Here is an 18,844-nt window from a genome sequence, read left to right as displayed (position 1 = left end):
TAGTTTTATATTGAAAAACGAATGATACACAGATTAGCGGAGTTCGCCTATTGCGGGTTATTTTTAGAAAGTAACGTAAGGTATTTTTTAGCTTTAAAACCACTTGTAATTGAATAAATGTAAAGTAGTAGTAGCTATTTAATGTCGTATTGTGGGATTTTCCAGACAGAGCGATGACCTATCCATAGAAACAAGCAGGTGACGGACCCTCCACCAGAAAAGTTGCACAACGCACCTTTAAGATTGTCTGAAAACTCACGAAAAACACATTTTCAGGAGCCTGTGGTACAATACAGTCGAACATCAGCCGTAATATTCACAGTGAAACAGAAGCACAACAAAAACAGTCAGGGCCCCGTGTAACAGCGACAGCGGCTGAGTTCGAGTTGGCTCATTTTCATTTTGATCCATTTCACTCGGAGATGGGAGAAGAACGGCGGGCTCTGATTGGCCGAGAGCTCCAGGGTGCGGTACTCCTCGACGCTGCGTTTAATGGAACGGATCGAGCTCCGGGAGAGGCCGGACTTTACCTGGAGCAGACGGGAGACGTGAACCGAGCTGGAGAAGGAGAAAGAGGAGAGGAGAGAGATGAAGAAGAGGGATGAGAAGAAAGACAGGAAGATTTTGCTAAGAAGAAAAGCCCGGATAGCAATCTTAGTATTTATCTGGGGAACAGACTAGAGCTGAGCCAAGTTCCAGTGCAGACCCAAAGTGCATTTATTCCACAACCAAGAAAAATGTGAAACAATTTACAAAAAGAACAACGTTAAAAACAAGAATGACAGTCACCCGCACCCACACGCAGCACCTCCTCTCGCTCCTTTTATAGGACACCTCCCTTAATTGGGTGAGCTCATCTCAACTACAGGTAAGTGCAGGTCATTTTAATACACGCATCAAGAATTTCGGACTTCCGGTCATAGCACAATTCATACTGGGAAGGATTTTCCAAAAAATTTAGCATCAAACCTCCATGTTTGTTTTCCCAGTGGGATGTGTCTATTGATAAAGTCGATCTTTTCAAGTCTTTTGAACCATTTCACTTTTGTTTCTGGTTCTGATATTGTCATATTTTAGTTTTGGGATTCGGACATCGTAATTGTGTGGTTGTTGGATCCAAACAGAGGAAAACGACTCGAGAAATTTGTTTGCGAACTCCATAAATGCAAAAGTGAATCAGATGTGTGTGACTGTAAACCTCTGTTCAAACTGTTTCCCTTCCCAACGGAATTGAAAAATAGTAGAAAAATACGGTAGTTTTGATTAAATTCTTCATGTTTGAATGTTTATCCTTTGTGGACCTTGTTGGTTGAAGATTTGGAGCTGGGGCAAATTTATTAAGCTGTATCTGACCCATCCCCATGTCTCTGGGTTAAACCTGTCAGGAGCATAAACTGTATAGAGTGACCAGATTTTCTAAATCAGAAACTGGGACACCCCTGGGTTGGTCGTGTTTGGTAATAATAAAATTGTGAAACAAGTGCATAATTAAAGAAAACTGTTATGCACTTGGTCCATTCATGACTTCTGATGATAACGTGTGAGTCAGTACAGTCATATTTTATTGTGTTTTCCATAATTTTACCTAAACCTACCTACTCTCTTTACTGTTGGCAGGTCAGATTGGTCAAAAACAGGGACACCAGGGCCATTTCTTGTATAAAACTGGGATAAATCAGTGGTTTTGGATAAATCTGCTGGGAGAGGGGACACAAAACTGACACTGTCCAGGGTAAAGTGAGTTCGACGTCAGCCACGGTGTTTGGCTCCAGTCAAATGAAGCTCAAAGAGGTGAGCAATTACAGGGGCGAATTTTAAGACTTTATATTAGGAAAAGGAATTTATTTACAGACAAAATAATGAAATAAAAACACCAGGATCATGTAGAGCTGGTTAATACAAACATGTTAAGACCAAAATGATGAAGAGGGACGACAATATCCCAAAGAAAGTCGATGGGAGCCAGGGTCAGAATGAGCACAGTTGATTTTAGTGCTGTTTTTTATTTATTTCGATTTCGCTTTAGAGATGTGATGTCCGACTGTGCTCCCTGTACTGTACCTTTATTTCTTTATTTCTGTATTTCGGATCCCCGTTAGTTATTACCGCAGCAGTAACTATCCTACCTGGGGTCGTGTTTTGTACCTGAGGTCGGGGCAGATCTGGACCAGAGACACCAACTCCAGCTGGACCGAGTCCGGGTCCTGAAGTCTGAGGATCTCAACCACGTGAAGGAGGAGCTCCGAGATCCACTGAGAGGTACTGCCCTGCACACACACAGAGACACACACACACAGACAGACACACACAGAGACACACACACAGACACACACACACAGACACACAGACACAGATACAGACACACACACACACACAAAGACACACAGAATACACAGAAATGTTTATTAAGGGCAATAGAACAATACATTAAACAATGCAATAATAAACAACAAAGCTGTCTACCCCAGCACCCTCCAAACACACACAAAATAATAATAAAAAATATGGTAATGGTAGTGCAGCAGAACCACACTGCTAGGCCCCCTTTTATTTATATATTTAGGTCTATTTATAATTTTATTTTACATTTTTTTTCTATTATTAATAAACACCTCAAGTCACTAATATTATTTTCACCATAATTTCTTTTCATCATCTCTTCACTACGATCTTCCATCTTCTATCCATTTTCTATCGCTTATCCAGGCCGGGTCGCGGGGGCAGCAGTTTAATCCAGACTTCCTTCACCCTGGACACTTCCCCCAGCTCCTCCGGGGGGGACCCTGAGGCGTTCCCAGGCCAGCCCAGAGACATAGTCCCTCCAGCATGTCCTGGGTCTTCCCTGGAACCTCCTCCTGGTGGGACATGCCTGGAACACCTCCCAAGGGAGATGTCCAGGAGGCATTCGGAACAAATGCCCTTCTCTCAGCTGGTCCTCTGGATGTAGAGGAGAAGCAGCTCTACTCCGAGCTCCTCCTGTGTGACTGAGCTCCTCACTCTATCTCTGAGGGAGCGCCCAGTCACCCTGTGGCTCTGAGCGGGTGTCCTTTTGGTCATTACCCAGAGCTCATGAAAATAGGTGAGGAGATGAACGTAGATTGACAGTAAATTGAGAGTTTTGTCTTTCAGCTCAGCTCTCTCTTCACCACAACTAGAATACAGCAACCACATCACTGCCGACGCTGCACCGATCCGCCTGTCAATCTCATGCTCCATCCTCCTCAAGAACTCCTCCACCTGAGGCAGGGACTACTCTACGACCTTAACTTAGTTTTAGTTTTTTCTAATTCTAACTGTGGTAAATATTTATCACAGTTTTACAAATTGAAAAGTTCAAAACTACAGGAAATAGTGCAGAATTCTAAAACAGAAGACCTCTACCAACAGTATGTCATTAACACAGAAAACTCTGTCCAGAATGCAGCACGATCACTCACGCGTTGAGTGAAGAAGTCGTCCATTTTTTCGACATCTTCCTTCATCCTGTTGGCTCCGTTCACCTGCTGCTCCTGGCTCTGCCTCTTTGTTTTCACCAGGTTTTTAAAGTAACGCAGCGCCACGTCCCGATGGAGGCGCCCCAGCACCCACTGAACACAGCACCGACGATCAGAGAGTCAGAGTCAACTTTACAAACACTGAATGAAACGACAGTGACAGTGGAATATTCATACTTTGCAGTGACATCACATGGGGGTGTTCTACATGTATGTCTATGGCAGAATTCTTAGCAGCAACCGTGGTGCCAGGTCTGAAAAAACCTTTATTATCAGTCTGTCTACATCTCCAAAACTCAAACTACCCTGTCATGTACCTTTTACTGTTTGTTTAGTACAGAAATCATCCAATTGATTCTAGTGAAGGCATATGGAGTTTAAAAACACTGTGGAGCTTCCTGTATTACCACATGACATCACAAGGTGGTTTCAGTTTGAGAGAAGCCTAAATATGTGTGAACGAAACAAAACACGACACATGAGGAAACAACATTATAAAAGATCAGAAAAGAGTATAATACGGGCGCTTTAAAAATCCTATATTACACTAAATTGTCTCTTGTGAGCTTTGAGCCATGTTAGAATGTTGTTTCCTTCTAAAAAACAGACCTGATGTTGTGTTTTGTTTCATTCGCACATGTTTGAGTAACACTTGATTATTAGTCTGTCTACATCTCCAAAGCACAAAATGCTCTGTTCCACCTTGTGATGTCATGAAGCTGTAGTTTAAGTTAACAGCTCCTTTTACTTTTAGTTCAGTAAAGATTGACAATTCAAGGGCTGAAATCATCCAAATGATTCTACTGAAGGTGTGTGGAGTTTAAAAACACAGTGGAGAGCTTCATGTATGTCATGTACCACATGACATCAAAGTCAACACACACTACCACACATTTGTTGCGCACATTTGTTTATGTTTTACAGAAACGAAACTTAAAACCACATGGCTAATTTGCATAAACTGTAAGTTTATTACTTACAGTTTAAAAGTGAAGTTACTGTAAGAAACTTCTTTCATCAAGGGCCACATCTCTAAACACAGACGAAGCAGAGGGCTGATCGAGAGCCATAGACAGGCTCAGTACAGTGAATAATTGAAATATGTGAATGTTTAGAATGAGCCATCAGTCTTTATTCATACTAAGATCCTTAAAACCACACACTAAATATTAAATATTAGCTTTATCAAGGTAGATTTTACTGCAGTAAAAAAATCATTTTTAATTGATGCAAGGTAATTTGGGCCAATTCATGTGGAAAAAATTTGTCAGACTAAAGGACATGACTCAGTGGGATATGTGTGAAAATCGGTTCGAGGTCAATAAGCACTGGCAATTTTTGAGAAAATTTAAGTATTTTAAGTGCGCCTTATAGTCCAAAAAATACGGTATGTAAAGTGCAGAGTGCTGAGTAGCAGCAATAGCATCACAGGGTGTTTTCAGTTCGAGAGAAGAACTCAGCCTAAATCTGCAGGGTTTGTGTTTTAAACATGTGTGAATGAAACAAAACACAACTCCAGGTCTGTTTGTGACCCTTTAAATACAGAATGCAGTGATGTCATTTAAAACCCAGTAATCTGCCATTTTGTTTTGGTTTCTTGTTTTTACCTGAGTCCAGCTGGGTTTGAGCTTAATCAGCGGTTCTAGTTTCTGATCTAAAAAGTCCAAAAGAGCGTCGATCACAGGGAGAGAACCGTCCAGCCACTGCTCCGTCCACAGACCACAGACCAGCTCCTACACACACACAAACACACAAACACACAAGATATGTCCAGAGAAATGCATCATATTCCAATTTATCTAATAGTAAATTAACTAAATAGCAAATTAACTAAATAGAGCAAAGACAAGAACCTTTAAAACAGCATAAAAAATATCCTCTTATCTCATAACATAATAAAACCGTTGTCGTTTTTGTACATAAACCCATTACCTTGAGTTTTCTGCGGATTCCACTGGTGAGACTACAATACCCACAATCCCTCAGGGCATCGAGAGACTTCAAGCAGCTCTGCCTCCGCTGCTCGTCCATTTCCTGTTTCAGCACAAAGTCCCTGGGAAACATGGACAATCGATTCATTAAAAACAAGGATAATAAAACCTAAAACAATAGCCTGATTTTTATCGTTGAATTTTACGTTTGTAGAGTTTTTATTTTTTTATTTTTTTTACCTGAACTGTTCTTCACACACGAGCTGAGCCTTTAACACTGATGTGACGTTACTGTGATTTTCTTTGACAAACTCCTCCACCGCCTGAACGTAGCTGAACGAGAAGATACACAAGTCAGTTTTTATAAGTAGTAGTTTAAAAGTAGGCCCAGTAACAACAGTAAAAACAGAAGTAGTACTAACAATGGTACGAATTTTTTGATTGATCTATTGTTTTTATTTATTTATTGAGCATATGCAGAGCACAAAGAAATGTCTACATTTTAAAATTTATATATACAATACCGGTCAAAAGTTTAAGAACACCCAAATTTCTCCAGATATTTGTTGCATTTCAAGTTGTGCAAGTCCAATGAAGAACTTGAAATGCTACAAAGGTAAAAACTGAACAGACAGAGGTAAAAAAAAAAAAAAGAAAAGGTTAAGTTAAGTAAGTAAAGTCAAGTCAAGTTAGTAATGTAAAGTAATGTAAGTAAAGTTAAGTCAGTAAAGTAATGTAAAGTAAGTCAAGTTAAGTAAGTAAAGTAAAGTTAAGTTCAGTTAAGTAAAGTAAGTAAAGTAAAATAGAGCAAAGTAAGTAAAGTTAAATAAAATAAAGTAAAATAAAGTTATGTAATGTAAGTGAGTAAAATCAATTAAGTAAAGTAAAGCAAAATAAGTAAAGTAAAATAAAGTAAAATAAAGTTATGTAATGTAAGTGAGTAAAATCAATTAAGTAAAGTAAAGCAAAATAAGTAAAGTAAAATTAAGTAAGTAAAATTAAGTATAGTAAAGCAAAATAAGTAAAGTAAAATAAAGTAAAGTAATGTAAGTAAAGTAAAATAAGTAAAATAAAGTTAAGTAATGTAAGTAAAGTAAAATAAAGTTAAGTAAAGTTATGTAAATAAAGTAAAATAAAGCAAAGTAAAACAAACCAAAGTAAAGTAAGTAAAGTTATGAAAATAAAGTAAAATAAAGTATGTTAAGCAAAGTAAGGTAAAATAAAAATAAGTAAAGTAAATTAAGTAAAGAAAAGTCAAGTAAAGTAGTAAAGTAGATTTTACACTTTAAAGCCTAACAGAGCAGTGCGAGAGAGAATGTTGTTGACATCAGCTGCAAAGTATCAGTAGACCTGCAGTGTAATTTTTCATTCACATTTTGTTCAGTGTTTGAATCTAAACCGAGAATAGTGGTTCATTTATGAGCACATTTCAGAACAAAAATATATTCTGATTATTATGGGGCTGAAACTGTGATGTTCCGGGGTTCACCTGCAGAGGAAAGTGTCCAGGTGATCAATGACCATCTGACTCTGCTCTGGCCCCACACAGCGCAGCCTCAGCAGGGACGAGGTCAACACCTGAAACAGCACAATTACACAGTTACAATGACTTGAATTCAGAACAATAAAGCTGCACTGTGTAACTTTTCTGGTGTTGTGTCCATCACCAGTTTATTTCCATGGAGATGTTATTGCTTTGTCTGGAATGTTCCATTGTGCGACATTTAACTTGACACCACCGGACCAAAATACCAGACCTAACTGTCCCTATTTACATTTACAGTCTGATTTCACCACAGTTTTCTGCGATAAAAACATTTGTAATTGAACACATTAAAGCTAGATTAATGCCATATTGTGGAACATTCCAAGCAAAGGGGTCCATGTAGACAAGCAGGTGATGGACCCCAGTGAGAAAAGTCACATAGCACAACTTTAACAGCTATTTATGGTGTTAATATATATGCATCACAAATCTCGGACTTGTGGTCATCGTGCAATTCATACTGGGAAGGATTTTCCAAAAAAGTGAGCATCAAACCTCCATGTTTGTTTTCCCAGTGGGATGTGTCTATTGTCAAAGTCGATCTTTTCAAGTCTTTTGAACCCTATCACTTTTGTTTCTGGTTCTGATATTGTCATATTTTAGTTTTGGGATTCGGACATCGTAATTGTGTTTGTGGTTGTTGGATCCTAACAGCGGAAAACAGTTTAAGAAATGGGCTTTGGAAGTTTGTGAACTCCATAAATACAAAAGGGAATCAGATGTGTGTGATTGCAAACCTCTGTTCAAACTGTTTCTCTTTCCAACGGAATTGAAAAATAGTGAAAGGTGAAGGTGATGGGCAGGACTGATCCACAGGAAGGACACAAAAGGAAACGTTTGACTGCCTAAATCATCCCAAACATTTTTTATGTGAAGCGCCAACAAATCCCGTTTGTTAATGGAGAGGTGCAGAAGACAAACAGACTGAGCTTGAACTTTCTTGTTCTTGTGGTTTTACAGCAACATCACGTCTTGGTCTCTTTGCAGTGGAAGGTGTTTCTTGGTGAACAGTTGGTGCCTTTCACTTTGGCGTTGACTTTTAAAATTCATAACTGAGGTTGAGTGAGGGATCGGGATTTTGGTTTGTTGTTGCTCCACATACAAAATGTTTGCTGTAAACTCAAGATGATTTAGGCAGTCAAAGGTTTTCTTTTCGGTTCTTCCTGTGGATCAGTTCTGTCCATCACCTTCACCTTTCACTATTTTTCAATTCCGTTGGGAAGAGAAACAGTTTGAACAGAGGTTTACAGTCACACACATCTGATTCACTTTTGCATTTATGAAGTTCACAAACAAATGTCTCGAGCCGTTTTCCACTGTTAGGATCCAACACCCACACAATTACGATGTACGAATCCCAAAACTAAAATATGACAATATCAGAACCAGAAACAAAAGTGATGTGACTTGACTTGAAAAGATTGGTTTTGGGAAAACAAACTCACTTGATGCTCACTTATTTGGAAAATCCTTCCCAGTATGCATTGCGCAATGACCGGAAGTCCGAGGTTCATGATGCATCTATTATCCATAATATAAACCCCATAGTTTAAAATAGAGCTGTCAGATTACAGATTTGTGGACCTGATCTTAAAGCTGCATTGTGTAACTTTTCCAGTGGAAGGTCCATTAAATGCTTTTCTCCATTGAGACGTTATTGCTTTGTTTGGAATGTTTTTTGTTTTTGTTTGTTTGTTTGTTTTTGCATGCCTGTGTCTGTTTTTCAAGGTATTTTTGAGTTATAAAACCACCTGTAATTGTTGAAATGTAAAGTAGAGCTGTTTAATGTCACACTGTGGAACATGTCATATCCATAGAAACAAGAAGGTGACAGAGCCTCCACCAGAAAAGTTACAATATGCACTTTTAAACTATGAAAAACGTCAGTCATTATTTCACATTTTGTTTGTTTTAAATTAGGGCCGGGCACGTTAACGCGTTAACTTTGCATTAACTAATGAAGTCATTAACGCCGACAATTATTTTAACGCCCTTAACGCAGTTTTTATTATTTATTTATTTATTTATTTTATTGTAAACGTCTGTTTCTCACTGGCTTTTATTTTGAAAAAGTCCACCGCGAGCGTTTCTTTAAGTTTAACGTCTTGACACTTTTTTCACTTTTTTCTGACCACGTGAGATGCAACGTGCCCGAGCCTCCGCGAGCCGCGGGCTCCGGCTCTGAGCTGAGCTTATTTCTTTAGTTCAGTGCTGGAGTAACTGATTTACCCAGATACCATTGGAAGAAAAAATTTGATTGGTCCATTTCCATTCCATTATATTAACCCTTTGTTTCCTAAGAAATATCAGTCCAAGTTTATAACACTGATCTAGAAATTATTACTAGTGTCGTGTTCATTACTCACAGCATAAAAAATATTCAATAAATATATTAGTAGTACAAACGTCCATTCAGTATTTTTTCTTGAGCCTTCCCTGAACACCTTGAAGACTCTGAGGTTCCCCTGTGAAAGAAATACTGTCTGCACAACAAATGTGTGGCTCTTTCATTTACATTTCCAATAAAAGAGCGCTATACTCTACTTTTTAATTCATTAATTGGTTTTGCGTATAACATGTGATTAATCGTGATTTTAAAAAATTATTTTTGCCCAGCCCTATTTTAAATACAGTTCAGTGACAGATTTCAACATTTTCGGATCATAAGTTTGAATATTTCTCCCACAGAGTCACAGACCTCGATCACGTCTAAGGCCAGAGGGCTGCTGCACTGAGGCCCGTCCTGCTTCACGTTCACGGTCTGTGTCGCCCACGAGTCCACCTCGATCTTCAGCGCCCTCTGCAGCCACTCCTGTGTAGTGCTCTGATCACACAAACAAACACACGAGAGAACAGAAGACTAAAATGTCACTCAAAAATGTTTACTTCAGAGTTCTGTTATGTGAGGAGAATCCGTGTGTCATTCGTTCATTCGTTTTTCAATATAAAACCAAAAATAATAAAACGAAAAAAGAGACCGGGACTGAGACCAGGACTGAGACAGGGACCAGACTGGGACTGAGATCTGGACCAGACCAGGACTGAGACCAGGACTGAGACAGGGACCAGACTAGGACTGAGATCTGGACCAGACCAGGACTGAGACCGGGACTGAGTCCGGGACCTGACCGGGACCAGACCGTGATTGAAACCGGGACTGAGACCGGGACAGAGACAGGGACCAGACCGGGACTGAGACCGGAACCAGACTGGGACTGATACCAGGACTAAGACCAGACTGAGACCAGGACCAGACTGTGACTGAGACCGGGACCAGACCGGGACCAGATCGGGACCAGACCGGGACCGAGACCGGGACCAGATTGGGACCAGACCGGGACTGAGACCGGGACCAGACAGTTTAGTCCTGTTTTAGTCCTGGTTCAGTCCTGGCATCACAGTTTAAGTCATTTTATCCAGTTAGTGCAGGCGGTTCTTACCTTTGTGTTGTTCAGGTAGTGCTCCGTTAGCTTTACCAGCAGGTCTGAGGGCAGCAGAGGACCCAGAGACTCACTGTCCACTTTACCCTCCACATCTGGAGCTAAGACGTCCCTAAAACACAAGAGCAGGATTATGAACTAAAGCAAAGTAAAGTGAAGTATGCAAAGTTAAGTAAAATAAAGTTAAGTATATAAAGTAAAGTAAAATAAAGTATATAGAGTAAAGTAAGTAAAGTAATGTAAAGTAAAGTAAAATAAAGTTAAGTAAGTAAAATGACATTAAGTATGTAAAGTAAGTAATGTAAAGTAAAGTATATAGAGTAAAGTTAAATAAAGTTAAGTAAGTGAAGTAATTAAAGTAAGTAAAATGAAATAAAGTAAGTAAAGTTAAGTAATGTATAGTATGTAAAGTAAGTAAAGTAAAAAAAAAGTATGCAAAGTTAAGTAAAATAAAGTATATAGAGTAAAGTAAAATAAAATTAAGTAAGTAAAATGAAGTAAAGTAAGTAAAGTTAAGTAATGTAAAGTAATGTAAAGTAAAGTAATGTATGTAAAGTAAGTAAGTAAAATTAAGTTAAGCATATTAAGTAAAGAATATAGATTAAAGTAAGTAAAATAAAATCAAGTTAAGTATGTAAAGTTAAATTAAGTAAAATAAATTAAGTAAAGTAAAGTAAAATAAAGTTAAGTATGTAAAGTAAAGTAAAATTAAGTAAAGTAAAGTAAAATGAAGTAAAGTATGTAAAATAAAATAAAGTAAAATAAATGAAGTAAAGTAACATTAAGTAAAGTACATTAACCTGACACGTTACGGCATTTTAGTATTTTTAATGTTTAATCAGGATAACTCTACAAAGTGTTATCCATTTACTTTCAAAACGTTAATATAACTGTTGATTTCGGGGTTAAACAGGAACTTTGGTCCAGTGTTACTTAATGAACATTTCCAAAAAGGTTAAATTAACTCTAGAACAGATTGGACTCATATAAACCCTGAGAAAATGTTAAAATTCATTCTGTGAGAGTCATTTTTAACACTCCACTTTTTGCTGTAATGGACCCTGTACCAGAAAAGTTGCGCAGTGCATCTTTATGATAACTTCTCCTTGTCCTGAATAAACTCTTATTGTCTAAATAAAATGTTGACAAATACAAGTTTTGGTTTTCGTTTATTAAAGACCTGCAGCTCTTCTTCTCACCTGGGGTACCTGTGATTGGCCCAGTTGAGCAGACAGTAGAGGGCGCTGTCGTCCAGACCGGCGTCGGCGAGCTGCTGGAGGTGAGAGGAGAGGCAGCGGTGGTACAGGGGCAGGTACGTGTTTAATATGTCCACGTCGCCACGGTAACAAGGAGACACTTTCTCCTGGATGTACGACAAGTCCTCCCTCATCTGATCAGTGAGACGAACGACCTACGCGCCAAAAAAGTCTGGTTAATTTAGATCCTCTGCTCTGTTCCTCTGACCTTCTCCTCTGCTCCTCTGACCTTCTCCTCTGCTCCTCTGTCCTTCTCCTATGTTCCTCTGCTCCTCTGACCTTCTCCTCTGCTTCTGCTCCTCTGCTTCTCTGACCTTCTCCTCTGCTCCTCTGACCTTCTCCTATGTTCCTCTGCTCCTCTGACCTTCTCCTCTGCTCTTCTGACGTTCTCCTCTGCTTCTCTGACCCTCTCCTCTGCTCCTCTGACCTTCTCCTCTGCTCTTCTGACGTTCTCCTCTGCTCCTCTGACCTTCTCCTCTGCTCTTCTGACGTTCTCCTCTGCTTCTCTGACCTTCTTCTCTGCTCCTCTGACCTTCTCCTATGCTCCATCTGACCTTCTCCTCTTCGTCTTCTACTCCTCTGACCCTCTGACCCTCTTCTATGCTCCACCAGCTCCTCTGACCTTCTCCTCTGCTCCTCTGACCCTTTCTTCTGCTCCTCTGACCTTCTCCTATGTTCCTCTGACCTCCTCTGCTCCTTTGACCTTCTCCTCTGACCTTCTCCTCTGCTCCTCTGACCTTCTCCTCTGCTCCTCTGACCATCCCTTCTGCTCCTCTGTTCCTCTGACCCTCTCTTATGCTCCTCTGACCTTCTGCTCTTCATCCTCTGACCCTCTGCTCCTCTGACCTTCTCCTCTGCTCCTCTGACCTTTTCCTATGTTCCTCTGACCTTCTCCTATGTTCCTCTGACCTTCTCCTCTGCTCCTCTGACCTTCTCCTCTGCTCCTCTGACCTTCTCTTCTGCTCCTCTGACCTTCTCCTATGTTCCTCTGCTCCTCTGACCCTCTCCTCTGCACAAACCCACACTTTTTGTCTTAGCTGAGTTGAGTCTTACTCAAACCGACCTCCTGAGTGACATCTACAGATTCCTGGTCTGAAGTCTCCCCAGATTCAGTAGCTGCACTTTCAGCTTTGGACTGATCTTCTTCTTCATCCTGAGAGAAAGAGGCAGGGAGAGAGAGGAGGTTGGATGAGAAAAAGAGAAATGCGGTGAGAGCGAGAGAAGGAGGGAGAGATTAATTATGGTTTGGCACTTTGCGTTAGTAGCTATGGCATTAAATGTTTGTATCTTCAGCAAGACAATCAGGATAAAGCAGCACACCACCTCTGGAAATGGTAGGTATTTTTGGTGTGAGATAAACTTGACTAAAGGTGAGATCAGAAGAACTGTATTAACACTGTTGTCATGTTTGCAGTGACTCTGTCTGACCTGCAGAGGGCGCAGGGAGAGTCGCTCTTGGACCATGTTCCACAGCAGCTCGTTGTGATCCAGCAGAGTCTTGTTCGGGCGCCACACCGGGACCAGACCTGAGACCAGACCATAGACCGTATAAAGAAGTGGACTAAGTGAATGCAACGTCACCCACAACGTTCGACTTCAGTCAAATGAAGCTCATTGAGGCTGGAGAATTTGGAGTTTTAAGGCTGCTTTTATATGATGACGGTCTGAACAGAAGACACAAAAGTGGCATCGCGTCTTTACTTTTTATTCCGCGTTTAGACGAGTGTTTTCGGGAGGAAGTCTGCGTACATACAGTAACACAAAAGTGTGTGGAATTCGATTGTGTATGTTTATTCTTCAAGCAACAAGAGGATCTTTGGACATAAGGAAGTTTTCACTCCACGCATTTTCGTCAGCTCCTCCTTCCCAGTGATGCCACTAACGCGCTGCTTAGTGACGCGTTACTGTAGTCCGACTACTTTTTTCAGTAACGAGTCGTCTAAAGCAGTGCTATTCCCAAACCAGTAGTCAGATTTAAGTTACTTATCGAACACACTGTGCGTTACTATATTTGCGTTTCAGGGCGACGTAGGTTATTTTATTTTTTTTTTTGCCGATGTGGGTTATGTGACCCCAAAGATCGTATAAATCGTCTCTGGTGAAACGTTTCCTATGATGATTTGTCATCTCCAGATGTAAACAATGGAGGGAAAGAGGTACGACTTTTATAGCTGGAAAGACAAACACTATTTTGATTTTATTTCAGCTAAGGATGACAACTTAACTCTTTCCCCCATGAAGACTACATTTGACGACCCTCCCTTGTTTCCTTAATGACGTCTTTTGACACCTCCGCTGTATCACTAAAGGCGTGATTTGACGACCATTACAAATGGCTCGGTTTTTCACATGTAATCAGAGGCTGTGATAGGTGGGGGCCTCTACAACCCATAGATACTAATATATGTATGTGTTGTTCCACGTAGGCGTCCAAGGGGGAACGAGTTAAACGTTAGTTGTTCACTCTGTGCTGGTGACAAAGTGTTGTCTGCCTTCAAGAAGGGGGTGGAGCATCAGCCGCTGCTGAAAGTAACTAATAACATAACTTGTAATCTAATTTAGTTACTTTTAAAGCAAGTAGTCAGTAACTTACCTAAGTTACTTTTTAAAGAAGTAATCAGTAGTTAGATTACTATTTCAAAGTAACTATGGCAACATTGCTCCTTCCACAAAGTTTGTCCCACCATCGACTGGTTCTCCAGGTCTTGTCCAGATCCGTCTGACTCGACTGTGACGACCTGGTGCATCCAGAATTTGACAGAGGTGATTGTAGATCCTTCTCTGTTCACTAATAATATCTCTGCAGATTCTCTACATTTGTTGGGAGCCTCCTGTAAGTTTATTAGAAGCTCGAAGGTCCGACACATGAAAATGATCTGACATGTTTGTTTCTGTGTACTGTATGTATGTGATGTAAACATGTACGTGACTTGAGCAGATCTGACTAGAGTTTTGCGTCTTGGGCAGTGCAGACAGAAACACTACAGTGGAGTGTATTAAACTTTTCTACTCTGGAGGGTGGTTTCACATCTTTGCGTTTTTAAACCCCAAAAACAGCATCACCGTCTAAACGAAAGGCACTTCTGATCAAATATTTTGTCGTTTTTACCCGCCGGCGTTCTCGTGACCCTAACCCTTACAGACCCTTATATTTGAAATTCCAACCTGAAGTATCAGAGCAACCAAAGAGCCAATCAGGAGCGAGGTTGTTGAGCAGGAGCTTAGAAACGCTGTTATTAATGTTCATATCTTGATTCATGGACAAAATAGCAAAATGAAAACTCCAGGATGATGTAGAGTGAGTTAATACGAACATTTTAAGACCAAAAGGACGAGGCTCACAGCAGCAGTTACAGAGAGAGAGGCGACGTTTTTTCAGTAGAAAGTGAATTGGAGCCAAAAGTGCACCCATGCTCACTTCCTGTTGGAACATAGCGGCTAGTGGGTTAGTTATGTCGATTTATATATATACAGTCTATGGTCCAGACCTGAGTCCTGACTGGTCCAGCGCTGGTCCATCTCCTCCTGCTGAAGAATACAGAACACGGCCGCACGCAGACCCGCTGGGGCAAAGTCCGGACTAAAGGTTTTCTGGACCTCGTCTCGGATCTCGGTCCGGAGTTGGTCCAGGTCTTGGCGCAGTTGGGTTTGTTCTTCTTCAGACAGACCCCCCTCGGTCATCATCTGCTCCTCCCTCTGCACCAGCTCCACGCAGAACCGCTGTAAAGGCAGGACTTCCTCTGCATCCTCCTGTGCGTGAACTGGAACAGAAACAAAACAAAGTGAATCCTCTGATACTCTGACCCTTTCCTCTGCTCCATCTTTTATGTATATATATATTTTTTTTTATTTATTTAGTTTTCAGTGGACAGTGGACATTAATTATTCATTAAGTATTACAATAATATAAATGTACCAAAAAGGCTAGTTTTCATCGGCAGCCTAGGCTCCCTAAAAGTTTATTTATTTATTCAATATTTTACCAGGTAAGACAGTTGAGAGCACTTTACAATGACAACCTGGCCAAGAGGCAGTATAAAACAAAAGAACAAACAGAAAACACTAACACATCATGAAACAGTGAGTAGAGATATAAGACAGTGAAACATTTGCAGATTAAACATATAAAAGTGTTAAAAATTTGCAATTATCCTGTAAAATACTCTGGATGGAGTTTTTAAAAATTGACAGAGGTCAAAACAAACTAAGTTTTAAAGTCTGTTGAAGGTGGTTCCAGTCACTTGCTGCAGAAAACTGAAATGAGGAACAGCCCAAAGCCGTGCCGCTGCAGGAAGGACTGGGGTCATGTTAATTTCAAAGGTATAAAGTCATTAAAATATATTAACTAGTATAAACAAGTATAAAAGTCAATTTGTTAAAATGCAAATACAGATAATATTCAAATACACAGTTTGTGATTATATTAACTGTTTGGCATTTAAAAGCCTGAAGAGGTTTATAAACGAAAGGAAAACACAGTTGGGCTGAATGTTGTTTTCCTCAGAGATGGTGCAGCGCCCCCTGGAGGAGACTCAGGTGCGACAGGACAGTGATAAAGGTGGAAAGAAGAGGTGGAGCTAAACCATGTAGAACTGTATACTGCACACTTTTCCTATATTTTCACAATTTGATAATCATTTTATTGAGTATAATTTTAAAATGTTCAGGAGTAAAAGTGTATCAGAGAAATGAACGTTAATCCACTGGTGAGTTGTGTTGCATTTGTGCCCATGCTCCTGTTCTTAAAACCAAGTCGACACTCTTCTGCCCCCTGGTGGCTTGTGGGCCTCATGCTCTTGCTTTCCCTTTCCCTCTTAACGTCCCCCACCCGTCCCCTCCCTCTTCACGGCCTCTTCTGCAGACAGATAACACACGACAAACTGGGTAATGGTTATTTTTAGGTCATTTGTTCCACACTGATAAAGGTCGCTGGGTTTGCATTGAAGAAAAAAGTAAAGCGGTTGCCGGCTGCATGCAATAAAATTATGTTTAGGCTTTTAAACTTATTTCAGCCCCCTCTGCACATGTTTGACAGAACAAGATGAAATGTGAGTAAACATATTCATCTTATGTTACCTTATCATGAACAATTTTTATGGTTTTATTTTTATGTATAATTTAATTCTGTCTATGCACTTATTTTAAAATGCAACATCACATGTCCTTACAGTGTTTTGAAGTAAAAGAATACAAAAACAGTCTTTAGTTTTCCACAGATCTGTATTGTCACAAGTACAGAGAAACACAGTTTGGAATTGGACAGTGTGAAGATTTATTCCAGTGAAGACGCTCTGGTCTCTGCCTGTGGACAAAGGAGTAACACATGATTAGATTATGATGTTCTGCTCTGTGTTGTACGTGTTTAAATATACTTAAAGTACTTTTTACTCTCTAATACAGGGGTTTCCAACCTGTCACTCGGGAGAAACCAGTAGCTCTCTACCCTCTTCCAAGTATCTCGCCAAAGGATTTCTGAATTATATGTATTGCTTTTATTAACTAAACTCTGATTAATTATTTCTAACTTGTGCACTAATGAATAGATAATGGTTTATAGGGATGTAACAATAGCAGAAATATCGTGATGTCATATTGTTGAAACTCTCACAATAATATCAGATCACAAGTTCCTTTACTTAAATGCACGGTTTAATAGCAGTAACAGCTCGTAGACATAGAGAACTACATATCCCATGATTCATTTCAGTGCAGACAACATGAAGGAATATGATTTTTACTTGAATTATTGAGATTATGGCGGAAATAATTCACACCAAAATCTTGTCAAGGTATTTTAAAAGCAAAAAAAGTGTCTTATCTAACTGTTCCTCGTCTGAAGTTTGCCATAGCTCTTCTACTTTCTCAGTTTCTTGCGTCTGCTAAAATGAGCAGCTCTCTGGTGTTTTCATTTCATAAAAGTTTGGAGACCTTTGCTCTAATACGATGAAGGATCAGAACAGAATCACAGTGAAGATTAGAACTGTACAAGCAGAAACAAAACTCACCATGTGCTGCTTTTCTTCTTCAAAACGCAGTAACAGGAAGGGCATCTGGTATAAAGTCCAGGTAAAAAGGTATAAAGCGCTTCACCAGAAATGATAACAAAGTCGTGTTTCCTCAGCGTGATTAAAAAACACGGGTCTAAAATCGGCCACAATCAAGTGACGTTTGTAAAGGATTAAAATATGCAAACAAAAGTCATGTTATTGTTGTCAAATTTGTGTGTCTCAGAACATTTTTTCAGCACATTTCTACAAATATTATGAATTCAATTTTGTATAAAGAGGTATAATATTTTAAAATACGTCTGACCTGAAGTAGTTTCATTTGTAAGAGCCTTCTTTTTCTTCCCAGCTTTCTCTTTTTTCTTGTCTTTTCTCTTCTCATTTTTCTCCTTCATGTCTTGAAAAAACAAAAACAGTTAAGACAACAACAAGGAAAGGACACAAGTGAGCAACTAAGGAAGCAATAAAAGGACCCAAGGAGTCAAAAAAGGATGCAAAGGTGTTATGAAATTTGTTTTCAGATCACTGATAGGGTTGAATAAAATAAAAATAATAAATGTGCAGTTTTGGGTGTGGTCGAGTAAACAAAGTGAAATTGTTTTGGATTTTTGTAAAGTATTTTTACGAAACTGAAAATATAATTGTCCATAAATTTCAATAGAATAAACAAGAATAAGACTTACCTTTGCACATCTTGTTAATTTTGTTCTTATAAGAATTCATCTTTAATTGCAGTGAAGGAAAAAGGACTATACCAGGACTAAACAAGGTCTAAATCAGGACTAAGCCAGGTCTTAACCTGTACCGAATCGGGTCTAAACCAGGACTTAATCAGATCTAAACCAGGACTAAACCAGGTGTGCAGTAGGCCTACACCAGGACTAAATCAAGTCTAAAGCAGGTCTACACCTGGACTAAACCAAGTCTAAACCAGGACTGAATCAGGTATAAACCAGGACTAAACGAGGCCTAAACCAGGTCTGCAGCAGGTCTACACTACGTCTGCACCAGGACTAAATCAGGGCTTATCTGAGGCTGCTCAGAGCATCCTTCCGTTTCCCAGAAGTACTTTTGGTTTCGGTTTGAGTTTGCAGCATCACTTTATGACGCCATCTGTTGGTGAAAAACGTGAACTGCAGTTTCCAGATCCACTGACGGTGAAAGAAAAAAGT

General features: G+C 39.7%; 1 protein-coding gene across 1 annotated transcript; it reads right to left on the bottom strand.

Moving 5' to 3' along the window:
* Positions 1-347: 347 nt before the first annotated feature.
* Positions 348-18,370, bottom strand: LOC110168040 (tumor necrosis factor alpha-induced protein 2-like). The gene is made up of 15 exons (XM_055154352.1): positions 18,356-18,370; positions 17,980-18,069; positions 15,156-15,428; positions 13,096-13,193; positions 12,731-12,820; positions 11,611-11,822; positions 10,412-10,523; positions 9,670-9,795; positions 6,915-7,003; positions 5,666-5,758; positions 5,427-5,547; positions 5,102-5,227; positions 3,438-3,587; positions 2,146-2,267; positions 348-558 (listed from the first exon to the last, which is right to left on the bottom strand). The coding sequence occupies exons 1-15, from the start codon at positions 18,363-18,365 to the stop codon at positions 348-350; spliced, it is 1,923 nt and encodes a 640-aa protein (XP_055010327.1). The 5' UTR covers positions 18,366-18,370.
* Between the last annotated feature and the right edge of the window lie 474 nt (positions 18,371-18,844).

This window comes from Boleophthalmus pectinirostris, unplaced genomic scaffold (genome assembly GCF_026225935.1).
Source record: "Boleophthalmus pectinirostris isolate CB_2022bp ecotype Guang Dong unplaced genomic scaffold, ASM2622593v1 HiC_scaffold_19, whole genome shotgun sequence".
Taxonomy (NCBI): domain Eukaryota; kingdom Metazoa; phylum Chordata; class Actinopteri; order Gobiiformes; family Gobiidae; genus Boleophthalmus; species Boleophthalmus pectinirostris.
Note: the sequence above shows the minus strand (reverse complement) of the source record. Positions and strands in the feature narration are given on the sequence as shown.

Excerpts from the sequence above, each read along its gene's own strand:
- LOC110168040 (XM_055154352.1), bottom strand. Across the intron at positions 11,823-12,730 it reads CTGTAGATGTCACTCAGGAG|GTCGTTCGTCTCACTGATCA; the intron begins GTCGGTTTGAGT and ends TTTGGCGCGTAG. Across the intron at positions 559-2,145 it reads CAGATCTGCCCCGACCTCAG|CTCGGTTCACGTCTCCCGTC; the intron begins GTACAAAACACG and ends CTCCTTCTCCAG.